We start from the raw sequence: 22,035 nt of genomic DNA, 5'->3' as shown, positions 1-22,035 counted from the left end.
CTCTTTAGCAACTACTCCGCTATATTTCTCTTTATGATATACTCCTTCCGTTTTTTTAATATAAGATGTTTTGATTAAATACACAAGAATTAAGAAAATTACTTTTTAAAAGATAATATTATTAAACAGTATAAATTAAACATAAGTTAACCAATCATAAATAATACAGTTGACCAATTTTCAATAAAGTTAAAATACTTTAGAATTATCAAAACTTCTTATATTTTGAAAAATTAATTTTTTTCTAAAACATCTTATATTATAGAACGGAAGGAGTATTTTGTATCATTGTGTTTCATTTTTTAACTATAATTGGAGCCAATACTTGATCGTACTTCATAACATTAACATTGTGAAATATAGTGGGAGTTTTGATTGGTCAATATAGTTTTGTAACTTTTATCATATGTTTCTTTTGGACCAGATTGGGCCTTTTAAATAGAACACAGACCCGTTTTGGAACTGTACATTTCTTTGTTATCTGGACCAGATTTCTTTGTTATTTGGATCAGATTGGTCACTTTAGTTACATACCATAATGTTCTTTTTGGTATCACAATCATCTCAAGTTGGCCGTCCTTAAGCGCTCTAGACACATCTCTCTATACTCTAGAGTAAGTTCTGAGTACTATTCTATTTTTTTCTGATCATGAGTTGTAATATATAACTTCGACGAGAGAAGGGTTTAATCCATATGCTTCTTTGGAGATAATTAATTTGGAATATGGTTGCTTAAGGCTGTTGTGTTATTAGAGCATTTGATTTATGAAATTTATAAATGTTTCTTGATAAGAAGGAATGAAAGCATAATCTTAAGGTTTATGTTCAGGGATTTTGGAAAGGAGAAACATCAATTCAACACGTCCAGGACTCGATTTGAAGATTTTGAGGTATATAATCTCCGTGCTGCTGTCTGGATAAGGAATAACATTTTAGAATATGTGTGTTTTATTAGATTTTAGAATATATGTGTGTTTTATTACATTTTAGAATATATGTGTTGTTGACTTGTTCCTTGGACCTTTTAAAATCTTTATAAGGTATCCTCTGATCAAGATGTGCTACAAAACTCTCAAGCTTCAGAATATGAAAAAAAAAAACATAAAGAATAAAGGTTATACATGTGGCATCTCTTTCTTTTTGTTGTTTACCCACAGAAAATGATTCTACAATCTTTATGAGTCAATGTTTATGTGTATTCAGTATTCATGTCCTCAAAGGCTTTTGGAAGAAGCAGATAAACTGTGGATGAAAATTGAAAATGCAACTTCGAATATCTTGAGGAGTTTATATATGCCTGTCTTAAGATGAATTTTGAACTCAAATGGTTGAAAAGCTTCAGATGTGATGTGCTTATAGATTTCGTCATTGGCATTGCTCTAGTTGAATTATTGTTATTACTAAAATAGTAACATTTAAAGTACGTGAGTAATTTCACGCTAGCCCATTGAGAGGAGAGAGAGAAACTAGATCTCGTTTTAGGGCCCGGCGTACGGACGGCGCGTGAGCGTCCGTGCCGTCGCCGGAGGCCGTCTTTTTCCATCAAGCTCCTTTATTTTCCTTCTTCTTCGCCGCCCTTCAACGATCGCCTTGTCTGAGCTCTGGATCTGATTCATCTTTCTATGGTGGTTTAACGTTTGGAGGAAAGACGCGGTCGGGTTAGGTGCTGGCGTGAGTAATTTGGTTCGTCGTTCCGTGGTGTTGATTCTGGGACATGGAAGCTACCCTAGTTCCGTCGTCGCCGGCCCTTCTCCGGGAGGTGGAGGCTTTCTCAGATCCACCGACTCCGGCTTCAGTTCCCGGGAAGAGGAGACTTACGCAGCTCCATCTTCGCCGGCTCTTGGCTCCGAGGGTGGAGGCTTTCAAAGCTATGCCCTGTCGGTTATGAGACCCGTTGTTTTGTGGGTTGTGGCTACTAGTTTGTGGCGTGTGAAGTTGCGTTGTGGTTTTTTGGTGGTGCGGTTTCAGTGGCTCGCGGTGTCCTTCTGGCGGATGAGATCTAGAAGAGTTCGATGAAGCTCTCCGCAGAATGGTTAAGCGTTGAAGAAAAGTTCGGTTTCGGTGGAGGCTTTCGATATTGAAGCTACGACGAAACGAGGTGTATGGTGGTGGTGTTCCGGCGGTGCTCCGATGCGGCGATGGTCAAGTTGAGGCATAGGTGACGCGTGTTGCGCTGACGACGAGATCTCAACACGCGTCCAGTTTCCTTGACGCATGGGTCAGCAAGGACGCGTCCGGCCTGCGTATTGGGGTACTTTCGGTTTGGGCCGTAGGCCCGGTTAGTTGGTTTGTGTATGCCCTCTCGTGATGAGCTTTTAGTAGTAGTTTATTGGGCTTTGGTCCGGTACTTGTTGTTGGGTTTAGTCTCTTTTATTAATAAAAAATAACTTGGCGGAAAAAAAAAAAGTACGTGAGTACTTGTGTATAGTTGCTGCCAGCAAGAAAAAAAGAACGAAAGTACTTGTATAGTTTTCTTGTATACTAATCAAAATACTCCAACAATATTATATTTTCCAAACGTCATGCAACAAGCAAGACAAGGATGTTATGGTGCCTTACTCCATTCAATATTATAGTTTAAAGTAATTTTAAACTTATACAATTATGTGTACTGGAAGTTTTTAATATTTAAAGAGAAACAAGAAAAGTAAATTTGCTCGCCGACATTTGGTAGATGAAGAAAGGAGGGGATGTTATGGCCCCAAAGATCCTTTGGGGAATAACATAATCTTCAAAAGCTGGTCATATGTGTCTCATTCCTGTCCAAGTCAAACCATATACAATTTTTGTTCTTTATTTTAGTACACAAGTTTATTAGCTTATTATTATTACTATTACTCTAAACTTCTTTTGCAAAAATGCTTTTATGCTCATTAGGGCTGACTAATTTTCACTTTTCAACTTTACAAATTGGAAAAGCTTAATTTTCTTGCAGTGAAGTGACAGATTGATACGCAATAGCTTACGAAGTATCTGAAGTTTGGTCTCAATCATTAAACCTTTTTTAATATATAGATTACTAAAGCTAAGTTCAAAATGTGATTATTCGTATTTGATATGAAATGTCTTTTGGTGTGCAAGATCTTGAGGTTTTTATTAATAATTTCAAATAAGTAACATATCCAAATTGATTCCATCAGTGGCATTGGTAAATATACCAAGAACCTTTAGTAGCTTCTTTAACACCATACAAATATATAAGAATCTACTATTTTAAATACTAGACAAATATGAACTTTTTGTTGTAAGAATTAAATAACTAGACTCAATCAAATTGTAACTAATGAACTGAATTGATTATGTTTGGTTTTTGTTGTTCAAATTAAATTCTCATCGAGTCATCGAGCAGGAAAAAAGTTAATTTGAACTTTATGAAGAGAATGGGCTGCTTTACCTACTACACTCGAGGAGCCTTCGGGTTCGTTTGGTCAGCAGTTTAATGGACAGTTATTTTGGAGTACATCTAGACCGTTGGTTATCAGCTAACTGCTTTTTGTTGCCGTTAGATTGGTCATTTCATGACCAAACCATTTTGACTTCTTTTAAGTGATTTTATTGCTCGCAAAAAGACTTCTAGATTATCTCACGCGCATGTCTAAGTAACTCAACTTCAGACGCTATAATAAATCCAAATTATTTTTTTTTTTTGGAAAAAATAAGGAAAATGAAAGTTTTTTTTTTTACCTTGGAGAAATAATATATATAAGTATTTTCAAACGAAATATTATGAATATACGACTATTAGTATCTGTTTTCTTTTGTTGGTATAATAGTATATGCAACTTTTTAAGTTTAAATCTTCTTAAACCGTTCATTTGAATATTCTGGATGAAATTAAATCGATGTTCATGTATAAAAATAATATTTTTTAAAAAATTTAGGCTATATTGATTTTCTATTTAATTTTTGGAATATAAATTTTCAAAACAACATTAACATACTATTATAAATTAAGTACTACTCTGTTTCAGAGATATTATTTAATAGTTTATCTTAGTGTTTACAAATTAAGAAATAATCATAAATTCCGTATAAATTTATCACTTAAAACAAATAATTGAGATTTATTACGGCCAATAACTTAAACCCACAGAAAAAACTATTAGATGATATTTTTTTTAAAAAAATGGTAGATTATACAAACTACAAACAAATTATAACTATAACCAATACAACTGACCAAACTTTTTATGAACACTTAAACAAGCAACTTAATAGTTATTTAGACCATTTTTTGGACCATGGTTATGAAAAACCAAATATTAACACAAACATTTAGAAAATACAATACACTTTTATCTGCCAAACATTATTATATCAAAATGTTCTTAAATAATTCTGATCCTAACTTGCCACTGTGATATTACTGAAACAACATTAGCATTGTTTACTAAAAAAAAGCAAACTTGGTTTTCTTAGAATAGTTGCACCAATGATATTAAAATGGAAACAAACTTGGCCATACAAAACTTTCTAAAATCTAGTAATGTACTTATCTATACTAAAATAGAATCAACATCCCTTTACTATACGTAAATGCACAAATAAACAACAAATAAAATAGGTCAAGTTATGTAGACTAAATTGTTTAAAGTACCACCTAATATGGCAGCCTAGTGATTGGAGATAAGCTTTTGTATAAATACTAAACCTGAGTTTAAACTTTGTAATTGTAGTTTATGTACTCAAAATTTTTACCTCACAAAATATTTTTTCTAATTTTTGATTTTATTCTTTCCGAATCTTAGAAAATAAAAATATTTTTTGATATTTTTCATAAATGCTAAAAAGAGAATATATTAAAAAAATAATAATAATAGAATAAAGGGAAGTGAGTAAAATGCAGCCAAGTTTGGCGCGTATATTAACCACCACCGGCAAAACACCACGAAAAAGGCGACCACGCATAAAGAAAGATCAAAACCTCCCATCACCCCTTCCAAAAAGAACTAATATTAATAATAATCTTTCTTATATAAAAAAATATTATAATTTCTTTGCAGTTCAAAAAAAGTTTGTAGCTTTGAAGGTAAAGAGAGAGATCAAGCGACTGAGAGAGAGAGAGAGAGACTGGTGTAGAAGCAAAACCACGATCTGAGTTTCCGACAACACTCTTTCTTCTTCGATCGGAGCTTTCTGACATTCCGACAAAACCAGAAAAGATCGTTCCTTTCGTGTCTGTGTGTGTGGTGGGGTTTGTCGGAAAATGGAGCGGTACGGTCGCGCCGGTGAAGAAGGGTCGCGATCGGATCCGTCGGTTGAATGGTCCTCTCACGGAGGCGAAACCAGAGTCGAAGGTAACGTAAATGCAGCGCCTTTGATTCATCGGAGGATTCTGTTTTTTTTTTTCTCATAAATGCGTGTTTTTTTTGTAGCTTCGATGTGGCGGTTAGGGTTAAGCGGCGGCGGAGAAGCGTACCCGGAGCGATCAAATGAGCCTGATTGTATTTATTACTTGCGAACCGGCGTTTGCGGGTACGGGTCAAGATGCCGGTTTAATCACCCACGAGATCGTGGAGCGGTAATAAAAGTTTCCCAATTTAGATTCGTTACCTTCGGTTTCAGATCAGTGAGGTCTTGAATTTGTTGTTTAGGTTGTTGGAGGTGTGAGAGGAGGAGGAGGAGGAGATGGAGCTTTGCCGGAGAGGATGGGACAACCGGTTTGTCAGGTTTTGTAATTACTCAATCTCTGTCTTTATGATGAAACAATCCAAACCGGACTAGATCGTTTTTGTTTTTTTGGTTTTGATCAGCATTTTATGAGAACCGGAACGTGCAAGTACGGTGCGTCTTGCAAGTATCATCATCCTAGACAAGGAGGTGGTTCCGTTGCGCCTGTCTCTCTAAGCTATTTAGGATATCCATTACGTCCGGTTTGTGTTCTGTCATCTCTCTATTGGTTTACTGATCGTACACACATTTGTATGATCTCTTAAAGCTTCTCTGAAATTTGATTATAGGGAGAGAAAGAGTGTTCTTATTACATGAGAACCGGCCAGTGTAAATTTGGTTTAACCTGTAGATTCAACCATCCTGTGCCTCAGCCACAGCAGCAGCCACAGACACAGACTATTTATCCAACATTCCAATCTCAACCAATGCCTTCTTCTCAACAATATGGTTTAGTTCTAACAAGGCCTTCTCTATTACCTGGTTCTTATCTTCCAAGCCCTTACGGCCAACCAATGGTTCTGCCTCCAGGAATGGTTACATACCCTAATTGGAATCCTTACCAGGTAAATCCTTCAACTCAGCTTTTTTAACATTCTTCATTTGTACCCATGACGAGCTGGCTGACCTAAGGCACTTGTGCTAGAGGTCTCCAGTTCGAGTACGACCTGGGGAAGGGATTTAGCAACCGGCACTTGTACCCAGCTCTGGGGATTAGTTGGGCCTAAGGCCCGGAGTACCTCCCGGTCTTAAAATCTAAAATTTTACCCGAAAACACGAACCCGAAACTTAAAAAAAAAACTGTCCGTTATACCAAAAATATACCGAAACACCTGGATATACCTAATATGTATATTTTAGAAGTTTCGGGTACCCGATCGGGTCTCGGGTAGGACCCGAACCAAGATCCACTGGTCCAAAAAATTATACCCAATAGGTACTTTAGCCTAGGGGTGTCAATTCGGGCTGGCCCGGCCCGGTCCGGCCCAAACCCGATAAGCCCGTAAATATTTGAGCCCGCCCCGGCCCGGCCCGAAAATAATTTGGGCCTAGAATTCAAAGCCCGGCCCGGCCCTTATAGGGCTACAGGGCTTTTCGGGCTTTTGTGGGCTTTTCGAAAAATAATTTGTCGTTGTCACTTCCATCGTTTTAATACATGTGAATTTTCATTAAAAAAAGAGTTTCATTTTTAAAAAATAAAAAAAGTATAAAGTGAGTTTAAAATTTTCTTGTCTATCACAAATTTTTTATTTTTTCGTATGTTTTAAAAACATTTTATACACAAACCAAATTTAATAAGATTTAAATAATCAAATATCAATTAAAACAAAAAATATAAGAGAACAAAATTTATGATAAACATGGTCAAACGTTTTATACTTTATATTTTGAAAATAAAAACATGTTGTACATGAAAGAAGAATGTACTTTTGTAAAATTTAAAATGTAACACTTGTAATGATGAAACAATAAAGTGCATTAAAAACTTTTATATTTGCTTTATTAGAGTTTAGATAAAAATATTAAAATAATATATCAATACTAATAATAGTTTCGATTACAAGAAAGAAGGATAATATTTACGCTAAAATATAAATTTCGGGTTTTCGGGCCGGCCCTAGCCCAAACGGACTTAAGCCCAAAATACCCAAAGTCCAAATGGGCTTAGCCCGAAAGGCCCAATTTTTTTTGGGCTTATAAAGCTAAGCCCAAACCCGGTAATTTTTAGGGCTGGGCGGGCTCGGGCTACGGGCTACGGGCTTCGGCCCTAATTGACATGTCTACTTTAGCCTAGATTCGGACTCAGCCCGAACCCCTTTTTTTTTGGCTCGGTTCCGGTTCGGGTTTCGGGTCCCGGTAAAATGACCAGGCCTATAAAGAACATTCTTCATTTGTTATTATTATTTTTTTGCTTAATGAATCAGTTGATTCTTTTAGGCCTCTTTAACTGCAATGCCTTCTCCTGGAACTGGAACACAACAGTCTATTGGATCAAGCTCTGTTTATGGAATTGCACCGTTATCTCCTTCCGGGACTGGTTATACAGGAACATACCAATCCGGTGGACCTTCCCTGACTACTTCGAAAGAAGAACCTTTCCCTCAGCGACCTGATCAGCCAGAGTGCCAGTACTTCATGAGAACCGGAGACTGTAAGTTTGGAGCTTCGTGTAGATACCATCATCCTCTAGATGCAGTTCAGACTAATACTGGTGTTCTCCTCAGCCCCATTGGCCTTCCGCTTCGTCCAGTAAGTCTTGTTATGGACACAATATGATAATGTTTTTGGGATGGGACAAGTTCTTGAATAATATGTTTTGTGACACACAGGGCGTAGCGCAATGCACTCACTTTGCGCAACATGGGATCTGCAAGTTTGGACCGGCGTGTAAGTTTGATCACTCTATGGCTTCTTCACTCAGTTACAGCCCGTCTGCTTCTTCGCTAACGGATATGCCTGTGGCTCCATACCCAATTGGTTCATCAACACTAAGCGGCGCATCAGCTCCGGTTAGCTCAAGCATTGAACCCACCACGGAGGCTGTGACTGCTGTAGTGTCTTCTCCTATGGTCAGTGGCTTGAGCAGTCAAGAGCCAGCTGAGACGGGTGGTGACTCGGCTAGTATTAGTGGCAGTATAGAAGCTAAGACTTCTTCAAGTTAAAGGAATAAAGAAGAGGAAAATGTCCTCAAGATTCTTGATGAAGTAAACAACATTAAGGAAAGAAGGAAAAGAAGATTATTATCATTGGGGTCTGGAGATTTGATGGAAGCAGAGAGAGAGACCAAAACCAAAGCTTCTATCGTTTTACCATTTGTTCATACATAAATATATTATCTCATACGGCCATATCTCTCTCTCTCTCTGTTTTTTGCTTTCTTGAACAACGATTATTACTAATAAATGGCCTTTATTCACACGACATTGGTTTGTTAAGGATTCTATCCGTAGTCTGGAAATTCAGAGGGGAAATGTGGGCATATAAGCTCATGCTTGAGTAGGTTATAGATATACTTTACTTAGCATCTTAAAGGTGTTGTGTTACATACCTTTCAACTCCTTAGTATCTCCCTTTGAATACTTTGGCATATCTTTCTACTTCTTCCTCAATTTTACCTTCCATCTCAGAGGCAATGCTCTTGATGTACTTCTCACAATCTTAGGAAACTATTGAAGTCTCTCTTCTGCTCCATGTTGAGAAACCCTGTAGATTAACAATTACTAAAAAAAAATTAAAGAACGCTCCACGAATCAAAATGTCTTAGACACCTTTAACATCAAATGTTTTCACTTCACCTCCTCCAATAAACCACCTCATTATCTTCAACTTCTTCAGCAGCTAGCACAATCTTCTCAATGAGTAATAGGTTCTCTGGAAAAGTGAGCTTCACCCCCATGGTTCTTCTACATCAGTTTGCGTCTTTCAACTGATTTTTCTGATGTGTGTTGCTGAAACCAAACCAAAACAAGTAAACAAAAACAAGTTAACAACAACTAGTCGAAAAGCTCTTTAAGCACAACAAACCAGTGACAAAGTATATCATATTGAAGAGCCCTACCATACCATGATGTTGTCACCAATCCAAAGCCACCTACCATTTTGGTTTAATGTATTAAATAAAAGGGCAAATCTCCAAAATAGCACCTTTCTAAGTTTATATCACAAAAACTAGGTGTCTTCCTGCACCATGTGCAATAAAAAAATTTAAAATATTTTTTAACAGATAAATATAAATTATATTTTAAAATAAAATTTCATTAATATTGTAAAAAAAATTTTCGTATCAATATTTTAATATAAATTTGATTTAATTAAACATAAAAATTATATTTAAGAATATGCATGTATATATTTGAAATTATAATCTTAGATAGATTTTTCTATCTATTTATTTTAATTAAATATACTAAATAAATTTGTAAAAGTTGCATAATTACCAAAAATTAAAATTAAACAATATTTATAAAATTTGTAGATATATAGGAAAATAATGATTTTACGATTAAATTTTTATAATTTTCTAAAAAAATTGTATACATTTTTGAAAATTTTAGTAATAAAATTGTATAATTTGAAAATATATAATTAAATTATATTTCGAAATTTATAATGCCATATTTGAATATATTTATTTTAATGATGATTTATGAGTTATTCCAATATTCTAAAAAAATTTCCAAAAATATAAATTTACATTAAATGTAATATATGAGTTATTACCATATTTTAAAAAGTTTACCAAAAAAATAAATTAACATTAAATGCAATTGTCCATGTCATATTAAGCTATATGACATGTCATCAATTTCAGTAGCCATGTCATATTTATTTTGTGAAATTGATTGTAGAAAGGACATGTGGCAAAATCACTTCGCAAATATAGTCTAGGGGATAACACTCAAAAACTAAAATGACCAAAATAGCATTTTATCTTTTGAAAATTTTAATTTTTTTATTTTTCAAAATTTGAAATCTTATCCCCAAAACCTCATTTCTCAACTCTAAACCCTAAACCCTAAACTCTAAACCCTAAATCCTAAACTCTAAACCCTAAACTCTAAACCCTAAACTTTAAACCCTAAACCCTAAATCCTAAACCTCACCCTTTAACTCTAAACCCTAAGTTTGTGACTTTTGATAAAACATTAAGTGCTATTTTTGTGACTTTTGACCTTGAGTGCTAGTCTGGGAACATAAACTTGATTTAGTGCTATTTTTGTCTTTTTCTCTTAAAAAAAATGGTTTAATATATTTTTAGAATCTCAAATTTTGGAAGAGAGTGGAAAAGGCCGGCGACTCAATGGCTTCTACTGTTTCAACTAATGCTCGTCTCACCAACCCTCCTCCTCATCTCCTCTCCACTCCACCAACCTCCGTCACTAACCTCCGTCTTCCATCCGCCCGCTCCAAATCAAATCTCTTCTCCGCCGAATTCTCTTCCCTGCAAATCAGAACTGTGCCGGTTCCGGTAGCATTCTCCGATCAACTACGACGTCAAAGCATGAAACCAAGCAGTGTCTATGTTAGTTTAATTCTCATTTGGTCCTGTTTCGGACAGTGTTAGAGAACGGTTGTGTAATGCTATCCTGTTTTTTTTTTGTTTGACCTTAGGTGGCTTCAGACTCCATGGAAACGGAGATGGGAAGTCAAAAACTTGCGAAAAACCCGAGCTTGATCTGTGCTCCAGTGATGGGGGATTCAGTAGACGAGATGGTGACTGAAACGTGCAAAGCTCAGGAACTGGGTGCAGATTTGGTGGAGATTCGATTAGACAGTCTGAAACAGTTCAACCCTCTTGAGGATTTGAAAATTATAATACAGAAGTCTCCTCTCCCCACTCTATTCACCTACAGGTTTGTGTGTGTGTGTGAGTGCTAAAGCTTGGGACTTTTATTGTGTTTGATATGGAGCTTCGTGTGTCCCACTCTATTCACCTACAAGTTTGTATGTGTAGTGTGTGTGTGGGCTCAAGGTTAGGCCTTTTATTGTGTTTGATATGGAACTTCTTGTGTCCATTCTATTCACCTACAGGTTTGTATATGTGTATGCGTGTGTGTGAGTGCTAAAGCTTGGGACTTTTATTGTGTTTGATATGGAACTTCTTGCGTTCGATTCTATTTAGCTTTTAATTGAATGATGCTGCCTTCTTTTTTGTAGAGTGATGTTATTGTGCTTGTTTGTGTGTGCTCAAGCTTGGGACTTTCATTGTGTTTGATAAGGAGCTTCTTGTGTCCACTTCTGTTGAGCTTTTAATGACTGATGTGCTGAAGTATGAGTAGTCTTGTGTTTGTGTGATGACTTCTCTGTAGGCCAAAATGGGAAGGTGGTCAGTACGAAGGCGATGAAAAAGAGCGGCTGGATGCGCTCCGTTTAGCCATGGAACTTGGAGCTGATTACATTGATGTTGAACTTGAGGTTACCATAGTTAAAAAACTAAAGAATGTTTTGATGCTAATTGGTTTCTCTCCTAACTTCATATTTGTATGTTTAAGGTTGCTGAAGAGTTCATCAAGTCTATTAAAGAGAAGAAGCCTGAAAACTTCAGAGTAATTGTTTCGTCACATAACTATCAGAGCACCCCTTCCGTTGAGGATCTCAATGACCTCGCTCTAAGAATACAACAGTCTGGAGCTGACATTGTGAAAATCGCTACTACAGCTGTGGACATCACAGATGTTTCTCGCATGTTCCATATAACCTCAAATGCTCAAGTAAGTTGCCATTAAAGTAGAATCAAGCTTTTGCTTCTGATCTCTCGATGTGATTCTCTTTGAATCCAGGTTCCAACAATAGGACTTGTAATGGGTGAAAGAGGTCTTATGTCTCGTATCCTCTGCTCCAAATTTGGTGGATATTTGACCTTTGGCACCTTAGAATCTGGAAAAGTATCTGCGCCTGGTCAACCAACGATCAAGGAGCTGTTGGATCTTTACAACTTTAGAAGAATTGGTCCTGACACTAAAGTGTATGGAATCATTGGGAAGCCTGTCAGTCACAGCAAATCACCTATTGTTCACAACCAAGCTTTCAAGTCAGTTGATTTTAACGGTGTATATGTTCACCTCTTAGTTGATGATCTTGCAAGCTTCCTCAAAACATACTCATCCTCTGATTTCGCTGGATTCAGGTTTAAAAGTAGCTATAAATTTTCTGAATGTAATGAACAATTTATTTTTGGATGAATAATGTAAAATTTTCTTTTACCTGCAGCTGTACAATTCCTCACAAAGAAGATGCATTGAAATGTTGTGATGAGGTTGATCCATTGGCAAAGGTCTGGTTTTTCTAATAACCACCAGATAGAGTAAATACTCAGTGTTCTAAAAATCGGTCTAGGCGGGCCTGGTTGGCAAATCAGAAATACAGTTTTTTTGCAAATTGAAAAATTGGTTTAGGCGTTCAAAAAATTGGTCTAGGTGCTTGCCTTTAAATGTCTAACCACGGACTAGCGATTTCTTGAACATTGGTCAATACCCATCCTGCTTCACTCTGAATGTTTTGGTTTATTATCTTTTTTAACAGTCTATAGGAGCTGTGAGCACTATTCTAAGGAGACAAAGCGACGGAAAGTTGCTGGGTTACAACATGGATTGTATTGGCTCCATTTCTGCTATTGAGGGTGGGCTTAGAAGTAAGTTCTATATGTTCACAGCATTAACCTGTTGTTGCTTCTTTCTGTTTGACTCATGCAGTCTTTTTTAAAGGCTCAAGTAATCCAAGCAGCGTACCTTCTTCTTCTTCTTCACCGTTGGCTGGTAAAACAGTGGTGGTTATTGGTGCTGGTGGAGCAGGCAAGGCACTTGCTTATGGTGCAAAAGAGAAGGGAGCCAAAGTTGTGATTGCTAATCGAACTTACGGTAAAATACATATGATTTTTTTCCCTTTATGAACACTTTTCGTCATCTTTATCTCTTTTTGGTTGTCTTGTTGGCGGTAGTAACTGATGATATGTTTTATTTTTGTTCCTGGTGTTGTGTGTTTCTGAAGAAAGAGCAGTAGAACTCGCAGAAGCAATTGGAGGAAGAGCGTTATCTCTCACGGATTTAGATAACTTCCACCCAGAAGATGGCATAGTATTGGCCAATACTACGTCTATGGGTATGCAACCAAATGTTGATGAGACTCCCATCTCCAAGGTTAGCTCTCTTTGTTACAATACTTTCTATTATTAAGGAAGGAGTCTCTTGAAAATTCTTTAATCTATAGCTTCTTTTCTTTCTTTTTTTCCCTAGGATGCGTTGAAGCACTACTCACTAGTGTTTGATGCGGTTTATACTCCAAGAATCACACGACTGTTAAGGGAAGCAGAAGAATGCGGAGCCATAACTGTGTCGGGGTCAGAGATGTTTGTGAGGCAGGCTTACGAGCAGTTTGAGATTTTCACCGGTTTGCCTGGTAAGTGTGACTCATTACCGAACACAACCCATGTCTCTGGTTCCATAGAAACTAAACAAAAGAAGTTGAAGTTTATGTTGTTGCATTGTTGTGCAGCTCCAAAGGAACTCTACTGGCAAATCATGTCAAAGTACTGAAACCTCTCGCTTGTGTGTGTGTATGTGTATCTTTCTTCTTACTTCCATGGAAACTCAATTCCAATAAAGTTATAGAAAAGTGCTATTTGTGTTCTCAGAGAAGACCCTTTGTGATGCCATAGCATGGACTTCTCTCTGTATTTATATAGATACAAACGATGAAACTTGTTGAGTTGATGATGGAAACTTAGATTTTTGCAGAGTGCAATGTCGATTACTGCTTGTGAAATTTTGTACATCTCTGTGTTATCTTCTTGTGTTAAATGAGAAAACACTTTTACTATCAAAATCTTCAATCAATTGATTACACAAATTGGGAAATAAATCTTTAAAAAAATTCACTTAACTAATATTCATTATGTTTCAAAAATGTAGCATGTTTTAAAATTTTCATAAATATTAATTTTTTTTTTACTATAAATGTATTATTTTTTGTGGTTAACTATTTACCACAATTTTTAATCAATCACAATTTAATAAACACAATTATTCTTTTTGAAGTTTTCGTTGTTACTTAATACTCTTTCTGTTTCTAAATGTAAGATGTTTTACAGAATTTTGATGTTTCAATATATAAGATGTTTTCATTTTCCTTAATAACTTTTACTTTATTAAAAATTGTGTATCCAATCACATTTTAATAGTCTATTTTGTAATTTGTTGAATACCATTAATTTATAGTTTTAATGATACTTTTTAGACAAAAAATAGTTTTCTTGTGTATTTCTACCTAAACATCTTGTATTTAGGAAAAAAGTGCATTGGAACGGTAACATATATCTTTTTAAAATATTTTTTAAACATAATTCTTTTTGAAATGGCACTATTTTGACAAATTTTTAATAAACGAAAAGGTATAAACACTATGCGTCGAATTTCGAGATTTAATCGCCAAAAAGTTTGTTTCCCGCCAAACTAAAATTGGGAAACGATCATTTTCCCACGCGAAAACGGTGAAACAGAATAAAAATAGTCTCACAAAGAGATTAATTTTCCGCCAGATCTCTCTTGACGTCTCTCGTCTTCTCCTCAGCAAAGAAGTAAGCTTTCCTTTTTCTATCTTTCTCATTTTATTGTTTCCATTACTTGATTTTCTAATCTTCTGTTCCTAGTACTTGTCTGAATCTGAATGTCAACGTAGCTTGTTATTGCTTTCTCACCTGAGCTTTCTCTTGTAGTTTTCCAGATTTTTGATTCAAAGTTTTTTGTATGTAATTTCAAAATTTTAATTATACTTAAAATTGAAGGGCTGATCTGCAATTAATTCATAATACGTCATATGTTAAAAATAACCCCAAAATTTAATCGCATTCGCTAGAAAACCCACAATCATAATATACCCACAAAAAAAAAGGTTAGATAGTTTTTTAGTTTTAATTTTGAAACATCATCTCATCATACATCCGTCGTGAATCTAAGCCCGGCCCTCTCCGCCGTTTGGCCTCTCCCCTCCGGTAAGCTCTTGATCGTAGATAGGTTTCCATTTGCAGAATTATACTCTGTTTCGTTCGATTCCACGACTCGCCGTCGTTATTACATCATCTGTTTCGAAATGTTAGGTTTTAATTAACTATCTTATGCTTGTTTTAATCCCAATCTGACGAAGACATATAATTAGGGTTCTTGTCTTTTGTCTTAATCCTTTAAAAATGTCACAAAATGAACTTAATTTACATTTCCCTAAAGTTCATACCTTTTAGCCCAAAGTATGTGTTTTTACTTTTTATAGTATCATAGGCTCAGAATAGTACCAAAAGGTTATACCTTTATCATTGGTTTATGATTTGTAGAGCAATTTCATCTAACTAACACAACCTTTCTCTCTCTCTCTCTCTCTCTGTAGCAGGATCCAAAGCCTAGGTGGATATTGGAGGTTCTATGATACTTGTGTTGAGCTGATTATGAATATCAACAGAGACGAGGCTCTTAGAGCCAAAGACTTAGCAGAAGGTTTAATGAAAAAGTCTGACTTCACCGGTGCGCGTAAGCTCGCGTTGAAGGCTAACAAAATGGATCCCAGCTTAGAGAACATAACTCACATGACGATGGTGTGCGATGTCCACTGCGCTGCGACGGAGAAGCTCTTTGCAAACGAGCTGGATTGGTACGGTATACTCCAAGTTGAGTTGAACGCTGATGATATCGTCATCAAGAAACAGTACAGGAGGCTGGCGCTTCTTCTCCACCCTGATAAAAACAAGCTCCCAGGGGCCGAGTCTGCTTTTAAACTCATCGGTGAAGCTCAGAGGATACTTTTGGATAGAGAGAAAAGAACGGTTTATGATACTAAACGTAGAGCTTGGAGAAAGCCTGCACCTGCACCGTCCTATAAAGTCCAGCAGGTGCCGAGGAACCACCGTGCGCAGCAGGCAAGCGTTAATTTGAGGAATGTCTACAATGACTTGAGAACGCATCCTCAGCAGAGAGCTCCTCAAGGCCCACCGGCAGCAGCAGCAGCAGCAGCAGCAGCTTTCAGCCACCGTCCTACCTTTTGGACCTCTTGTCCGTTCTGCCGGACGAGGTATGAGTATAGTAGGGAATCTATCATGAAACAAACTTCTTGTCTGGCTTGCAAAAAACAGTTCACTGCGTTGGAGATACCTTTCCAGAATGTAGTACCACCGGCAGCAACAAACTCATGTCAGAATACTTATGCTTTCCCACAACAGAACAAGGCTCCAGCGCAAAAGGCTCCTCCCACTGTTCCCTCTGGAAAGGCAACAACTAATAGAAAGAGGAAGAAAAAGAATGTGGATGAATCTAGTGAAAGCTCTGACAGTGAGAGTGATAGCGAATCAGAAGATAATGCATTTGGCGATACTATGGCAGCACAAGGCTTGGGTTCCAATGGAGGACAGCAGCCTCGGAGGTCAGTTAGGAGCAAGCGGCAGGTTTCCTATAAGGAGAATCTGAAGGACGATGATGTAGACTTGGTCAATGAAGATGGAGAAGGGTCCGGGAAAAATATAGATACTGAAAAGGAAGAAGAGCAGACACTTGAGGATCACCACTCTACTGAAACCTTGCCGAATGGTGTAAACCCAAAGGAGAAGATTAAAGAAGACCAGGTCAAGGTGGAAAGCGAAGATAGTGCTAGTGATTCAGAGGATGATTTATGTTCAGGGAGTGAAGCAAAACCAAATGTTATCAACTGTGATGATCCTGAGTTCAGTGACTTTGATAAGCTGAGGGCAAAAGGGTGCTTTCAACCTGGCCAGATCTGGGCTTTATATGATGATGGAGAGGGAATGCCTAGATTTTATGGTCTCATAACAACTGCTAGAACAACTCCAGTTTTCTCGGTAACGTACAAGTGGTTAGAGTCAGAAGAAGATGAAGAAGCACGAAACTTGCCCGTCTCTGTTGGTAAGTACCGACTCGGAGGAGATGAGAAGACAGATAACACTAACGTTTTCTCTCATTTCGTCCAGATGAGAATAGGAAGGGCCCGGCGGCTTAAGGTGTTCCCTAAGAAAGGAGAAACGTGGGCCCTATTCAAGAACTGGAACAAGGGCGTACCCTCCGACTCAGATTCTTCTCATGAGTATGAGTTTGTTGAGATCCTGTCTGATCATGCAGAGGAAAGTGCAATATCAGTTGGGTTCCTGTCTAAAGTGGAAGGGTTTAAATTTGTTTTCTGTCCAGTGGCGAAGGACGGATCAGAGACGTGTGAGATTCCACCTCATGAGTTCTGTAGATTCTCACATGGGGTTCCCTCGAACAGATTGAAGGGGACAGAAGGGAGAGGAGTGTTGGAAGGTTGGTATGAGCTTGATCCAGCTGCTTTACTAGTCCCGGGCTCTCAAAATATACCAGGAGAAGAAGCAGCAGGTCAAGAACAAGACCATCAATCTCCACCTTTAGGATCTGCTTGCTGACTTGCTCAACAAATCTGGAGCTCTACAGAGGCCTTTTGTGACATGGTGAAGTCATTGATTAGGAGATTGTTTTGTTGTTTGTGCGTTTTCTATTTTCTTGGTTTACTCAAAGACTTGTAGCTTAATCGGCATATGCTTTAAACTACATTACTGTTAACAGTAACAATATGTGACTTGAAAATAGCACCAGTTTCAACTTTTTTTCTCTTTTTTGACACAGTATCATCGTCCCCTCCAAAAGAGACTAAAGGGAGACAAAAGGAACTTGATTAACATGTTCCAAGAAGAGTAGATACATTTACATTTAACATGTCACTTCTGGATCATAAGAACAACTTCCATGGTACAAACTCAATAAAGAACAGACAAACCAAAACCAAGTTGTGTTTACTACATTCATACTTGAGTTGAGTTCTCTGCAACACGCAAACGCCAAGCGAAATAATGAAGGTACAATGAGTTCAAGCACACAGCTATCCCAAAACCAAGAATCCCTGCAAATAGTATAGAGTAGATGGGAGGTAGTCTAACCTGAATCAGAGAGATTGTGAAAGTGTTTTAGTTTCCATTAATCAGTAATCAAATGAGGGGAAACAGTGAGAGTATTGCTTACTGCAGTATATAATAGATGAACCAAAATGCCCACAAGAGCAAACTCAAGTGCTGCGTATGTCCATATGTATTCTCTGATAGCTGCAGAATGAGATTGTAATAACAATAAGTTTTCAATTTTTGTTGCCAAACAAAAGAAAGAGCGAGACTTTGGGACTTTGGAACTTTGGAGGTCTCTGTTGGTTGTGTTTTACCTAGGACAATGGCGAAAAGAGATGCTAAGAGGCCCAACATTAATGAAAACGGCGCTGCTATGTAGACAGCTTGCGTGTTCAAGTCCCTAATCTACAAAACAAAACATGTCAATATCTTTTAAGTACCAACCAAAACAAATAGTTCGTATCCGTGGCTACCAGTAATTGCTCGAGGAAGAAGAAGTAACAGACCGCGCTGATTAGAACCAACACCACAAACTCTTGCCAAGCACTGCACCAAACACATTCAGTTCTCAGTTGTGTTATCTCAAAGAAACGTGAAAAATAAAAAGTCTCTTGGGAGTTACCTAGCGGTTTGTGACTGTATCTGTTGATTGAGATCACGCATGTTGTTTGGTTGATTAGTGATAGGCACACGAAGCAATATAACAGGTAAGTTCTTGACTTCTTGTCTACATACGTCACATGTTCTTGTCCCTTTTGCACTAAACCACTTGATGGCACACGCTTCATGAACAAGTCTGAGGTCACCTTTGCAGCTGCACTCCATTTTTAGTGTATTGCCTTCTTCAAAAACGTCAAGACAGATCCTGCACACAGCTTCTTCTTCTGGAATTTCTTCATCGGTTTCTTCTGTAGGAACGGGAGAGGTTTGATCTGCCAGAGAAGGAAGGAAGTAGCAAACACAATTCAAAAACAAAACCAAGATCATAAGCAATAGAATGCAGCAGAGAGTGTCTAAACTCAACATTCATATGATAAACACTTGAGAACATAGTGTAATTGATTATGATATGTTAGATATATGTACCTGAGCTTGTTACAGACGAAACACGAGCTTTGTGGTGTTCGAAAGAAACGGATCTCACAATCACTTTGTTTCCCCCAGGCATGGACAAGGACCTTGGAACTGCTGGATAAGTAGGATCTTTCTGCAACAAGACACAATGTTTTAGTAAAATTAACTTCTAACACATTGTAACTTGTGAGATAGCTAATAACTCTCACATTAGGAGGTTCACCGGGCACACCAACTGGAACCTGTGGAGGTACCACAGGAGACAACTTTGCGGCATATCTAGAAGGAAGGGACAAACATCTTTTCCAATAAGGAGAAGTTGTTAAACCAGCAGTGCTGGGAGTTTTAGCTGTTTCCATGGGAGAGGGAGATAGAAGAGATCTTCTCTCGCTTTCAGGGTGAGCTACAACTTTCTTTTGCAAGCTTAGATTCCGCAAGATCCCTCTTGGTGAGTAGGATGTACTGCCACTTTTGAATGAACTTGTGGACTTTAGAGAGGTCTTTGAGCTATGGCCGCTAACAAATGGAATTGAACTAAGGGGTATTTGTATTGAGAGATCCAGGTGGGTTTGAGAGCTCTGTACATCTTCAGTAGATTTTTCTTCCACCTGATGATCACCCTATGAGTAGTAATACATGTCACAAAGTTCAGGGCTTTCTCATGCACAATAAATCTTAACATAAAGAGATATCCAGCATATTCAATTCGAATCAATGACATGGTTAATCCTTCATATCTCAAGATCATTGATACTTGGAACTAATAACAAATACAAGTTCTCTTTAAAAGATACCAACTTTGCAATGGCACACATATGCAAAGCAGACCTCAGGATCAGACTTCAAAGAGTAAACAATCTTTCTCCATACCAAAAACTATGAGTAAACAATCTAACATGCCAACAGATTTATACTTGTCATTTCACTTTTCCTTCGTCAGAAAAGCTGAAAACTTCTTCAATGAATGTATAAAAACAATCTCAAGTGGCTCAGTTTGGTTATTATCTATGATAACAGAGACGTGAATAAACCAAAAGGAGATTCTATGGCTACTAAAGGAGATTCAGATAAGATCATCAAATCAAGATTCCAGACGAACAGAGGAAGAGAATGGATCCGTCGGATACAACGTCAAGCCAATATAAAACCTAAAACTTTACAGTAAAATCCATGGATAACCAAACCGTAGCAATCAGAAAGAAACAAAATTTTAAAAACCCCAGATACGGTGTCAAGCGTTTATTCAAATTACCCGCGTGAAATTAAATATGCTATATAAGAGGAAAAAGCTATAAGATTTACCTTAGAATCTACAAACCCAGAATCGTGAAAGCGAAATTAAGGTTTTAGAAAAGGAAGAGACAAAGATGAGATTTTTTTTTTTTTGTTGGGTTTGGAGAAATGAACCTGAGAATGAGGAGGACGAGGAGAAGACGAATCGTCCACGATTATAGCGATTTCTCTTTGTTCAGCTGCCGAATCTTGTTGCATCATCGTCATCGAACCGAAGATTAAACCGGTGATATAAAATTACTAATACGTAATCAAAGCTGCTCGACGAATATTCTGAGAAGAGAATGAATCTATTTAATGAATCCACGACTGACATTATACGGAACGGCTTTCACTTTTTTTTTTTTTTATTCACTTAACGTTGCCACTGACACTATTTTATTACTCTTCTTTGATAGTATCCCACTAGAGATTCTGTTTTAAATGTATTAACTAGATTTTGACCAGTAATTTCAAACCGCGGGTTTATTTTTGTTTTTTTTTCAATTAACAAATATTTAGTAAATATCACATTTTTATATATTTGTGTTTTATTTTATAAAAGACTTAAAAATTTTATCTTTATTTATCGTATTTCATTTTAAATGACTATTTATGTTAAAAAAAATTAAACTTTATTTTTTCAATGAATTAAGTTGGTATAACTCTGATAAATTAATTTTATTATGGGGTTAATATTTTAATTAAAAAATTATATACTTTTAATAAAGATTTATACTTTTCAATAAAAAAATTCAATTATTTTTATGAATGCTTAAATTATATTAAGAAAAGAAAAAAATAATAATTAAGAATAGTTGAAAAAAAAATATTTGAACTTGGACTCAATGGTCCAAAGGAAAAAAAAAAGTGAGAATTGAATCTGATTTTTTAATAAGCCCAAATGGTCCAAGAGAGATTTGATTTGGGCTGGATCCAAAAATAATGATCCAATATAAATTTGTTATTAATATTACTTAATTGTCCTTAATGAAACATGCAATGTTAGTAAAGAAAATATGCCCCTAAAGTAATTATGATAGTAGGATCATGCTTTAATAGTATAGATAATCAATTTTAGTAGTAATGATTAACGAAACGTGTACACGCCAACATTATACTCCCGGAAGAAAAAACGAATCATTTAATTCTTGTCGTTGTTGGTTTCCAGGAAGATGACGAGGATAATTCAACGTTGCCAGTTTCGAACCTCATGTTCTTGTCTATTATTGTACTCACTTCCTTTGAGATAAAACTGGATTTTGATCTTAGCCCGTCCATGTCCATGTGTACTTTTAAAAAAATACGATGCTATTTGTTTTTTATGTCACTATTTAAAGTTGGACAAAAAACTTAAATTTGAAGAACCAAACCGATTCCAATCTGACTAAGTAGTACCAAATCCGAACCAAAATTGATTTAATATCTGAATTATTCAAAATTTTGGTATTTGAAAAACTAAAACCTAATCTCATCCGAACCGAAGTATTTTGGGTATCCAAAATAAATTTATATACTTATATATATTAATTATCTTTAGATTTAATATATATAAAAGCATCCAGAATATATATGATACTTTTAAGTTCGTTTAAATACTTGAAAATATATACAAA

The 22,035-nt window shown here is 36.5% G+C and overlaps 4 protein-coding genes across 8 annotated transcripts; 3 read left to right on the top strand and 1 right to left on the bottom strand.

Annotated features, from left to right (window-relative positions):
- Window positions 1–4,894: 4,894 nt before the first annotated feature.
- Window positions 4,895–8,592, top strand: LOC106388834 (zinc finger CCCH domain-containing protein 34). Its single transcript, XM_048750130.1, has 7 exons — window positions 4,895–5,297; window positions 5,376–5,521; window positions 5,595–5,669; window positions 5,754–5,873; window positions 5,961–6,236; window positions 7,609–7,920; window positions 8,001–8,592. Exons 1-7 carry the CDS (start codon window positions 5,207–5,209, stop codon window positions 8,331–8,333), a joined length of 1,353 nt encoding a protein of 450 aa, XP_048606087.1. The 5' UTR covers window positions 4,895–5,206; the 3' UTR covers window positions 8,334–8,592.
- Window positions 8,593–10,431: 1,839 nt separating this feature from the next.
- Window positions 10,432–13,932, top strand: LOC106388835 (bifunctional 3-dehydroquinate dehydratase/shikimate dehydrogenase, chloroplastic). Its single transcript, XM_048750129.1, has 11 exons — window positions 10,432–10,693; window positions 10,783–11,024; window positions 11,481–11,586; window positions 11,664–11,882; window positions 11,952–12,298; window positions 12,382–12,445; window positions 12,694–12,802; window positions 12,876–13,028; window positions 13,159–13,307; window positions 13,404–13,566; window positions 13,663–13,932. The coding sequence occupies exons 1-11, from the start codon at window positions 10,472–10,474 to the stop codon at window positions 13,701–13,703; spliced, it is 1,815 nt and encodes a 604-aa protein (XP_048606086.1). The 5' UTR covers window positions 10,432–10,471; the 3' UTR covers window positions 13,704–13,932.
- A 640-nt stretch (window positions 13,933–14,572) lies between these two features.
- LOC106388836 lies at window positions 14,573–17,779 on the top strand. 4 transcript variants are annotated; one of them, XM_013829000.3, is made up of 2 exons: window positions 14,573–14,743; window positions 15,550–17,779. In XM_013829000.3, the coding sequence occupies exon 2, from the start codon at window positions 15,605–15,607 to the stop codon at window positions 17,579–17,581; it is 1,977 nt and encodes a 658-aa protein (XP_013684454.1). In that variant the 5' UTR covers window positions 14,573–14,743; window positions 15,550–15,604; the 3' UTR covers window positions 17,582–17,779. The 4 variants fall into 4 exon arrangements, with proteins under 4 accessions (XP_013684454.1, XP_013684453.1, XP_013684451.1 ...); XM_013828999.3 differs by having other exon boundaries at window positions 14,608–14,743; window positions 15,547–17,779; XM_013828997.3 differs by lacking the exon at window positions 14,573–14,743 and adding an exon at window positions 15,009–15,157 and having other exon boundaries at window positions 15,547–17,779.
- BNAC03G34660D lies at window positions 17,752–20,799 on the bottom strand. Of its 2 annotated transcripts, none has more exons than XM_013829002.3 (8): window positions 20,555–20,799; window positions 19,357–19,767; window positions 19,160–19,280; window positions 18,696–19,005; window positions 18,547–18,619; window positions 18,388–18,478; window positions 18,195–18,274; window positions 17,752–18,112 (listed from the first exon to the last, which is right to left on the bottom strand). In XM_013829002.3, the coding sequence occupies exons 1-8, from the start codon at window positions 20,645–20,647 to the stop codon at window positions 17,978–17,980; spliced, it is 1,314 nt and encodes a 437-aa protein (XP_013684456.1). In that variant the 5' UTR covers window positions 20,648–20,799; the 3' UTR covers window positions 17,752–17,977. The 2 variants fall into 2 exon arrangements, with proteins under 2 accessions (XP_013684456.1, XP_022555147.1); XM_022699426.2 differs by having other exon boundaries at window positions 20,450–20,588.
- Between the last annotated feature and the right edge of the window lie 1,236 nt (window positions 20,800–22,035).

This window comes from Brassica napus, chromosome C3 (assembly GCF_020379485.1).
Source record: "Brassica napus cultivar Da-Ae chromosome C3, Da-Ae, whole genome shotgun sequence".
In the NCBI taxonomy this organism is placed as follows: Eukaryota; Viridiplantae; Streptophyta; class Magnoliopsida; order Brassicales; family Brassicaceae; genus Brassica; species Brassica napus.
This window is presented reverse-complemented; position numbering and strand designations above follow the sequence as displayed.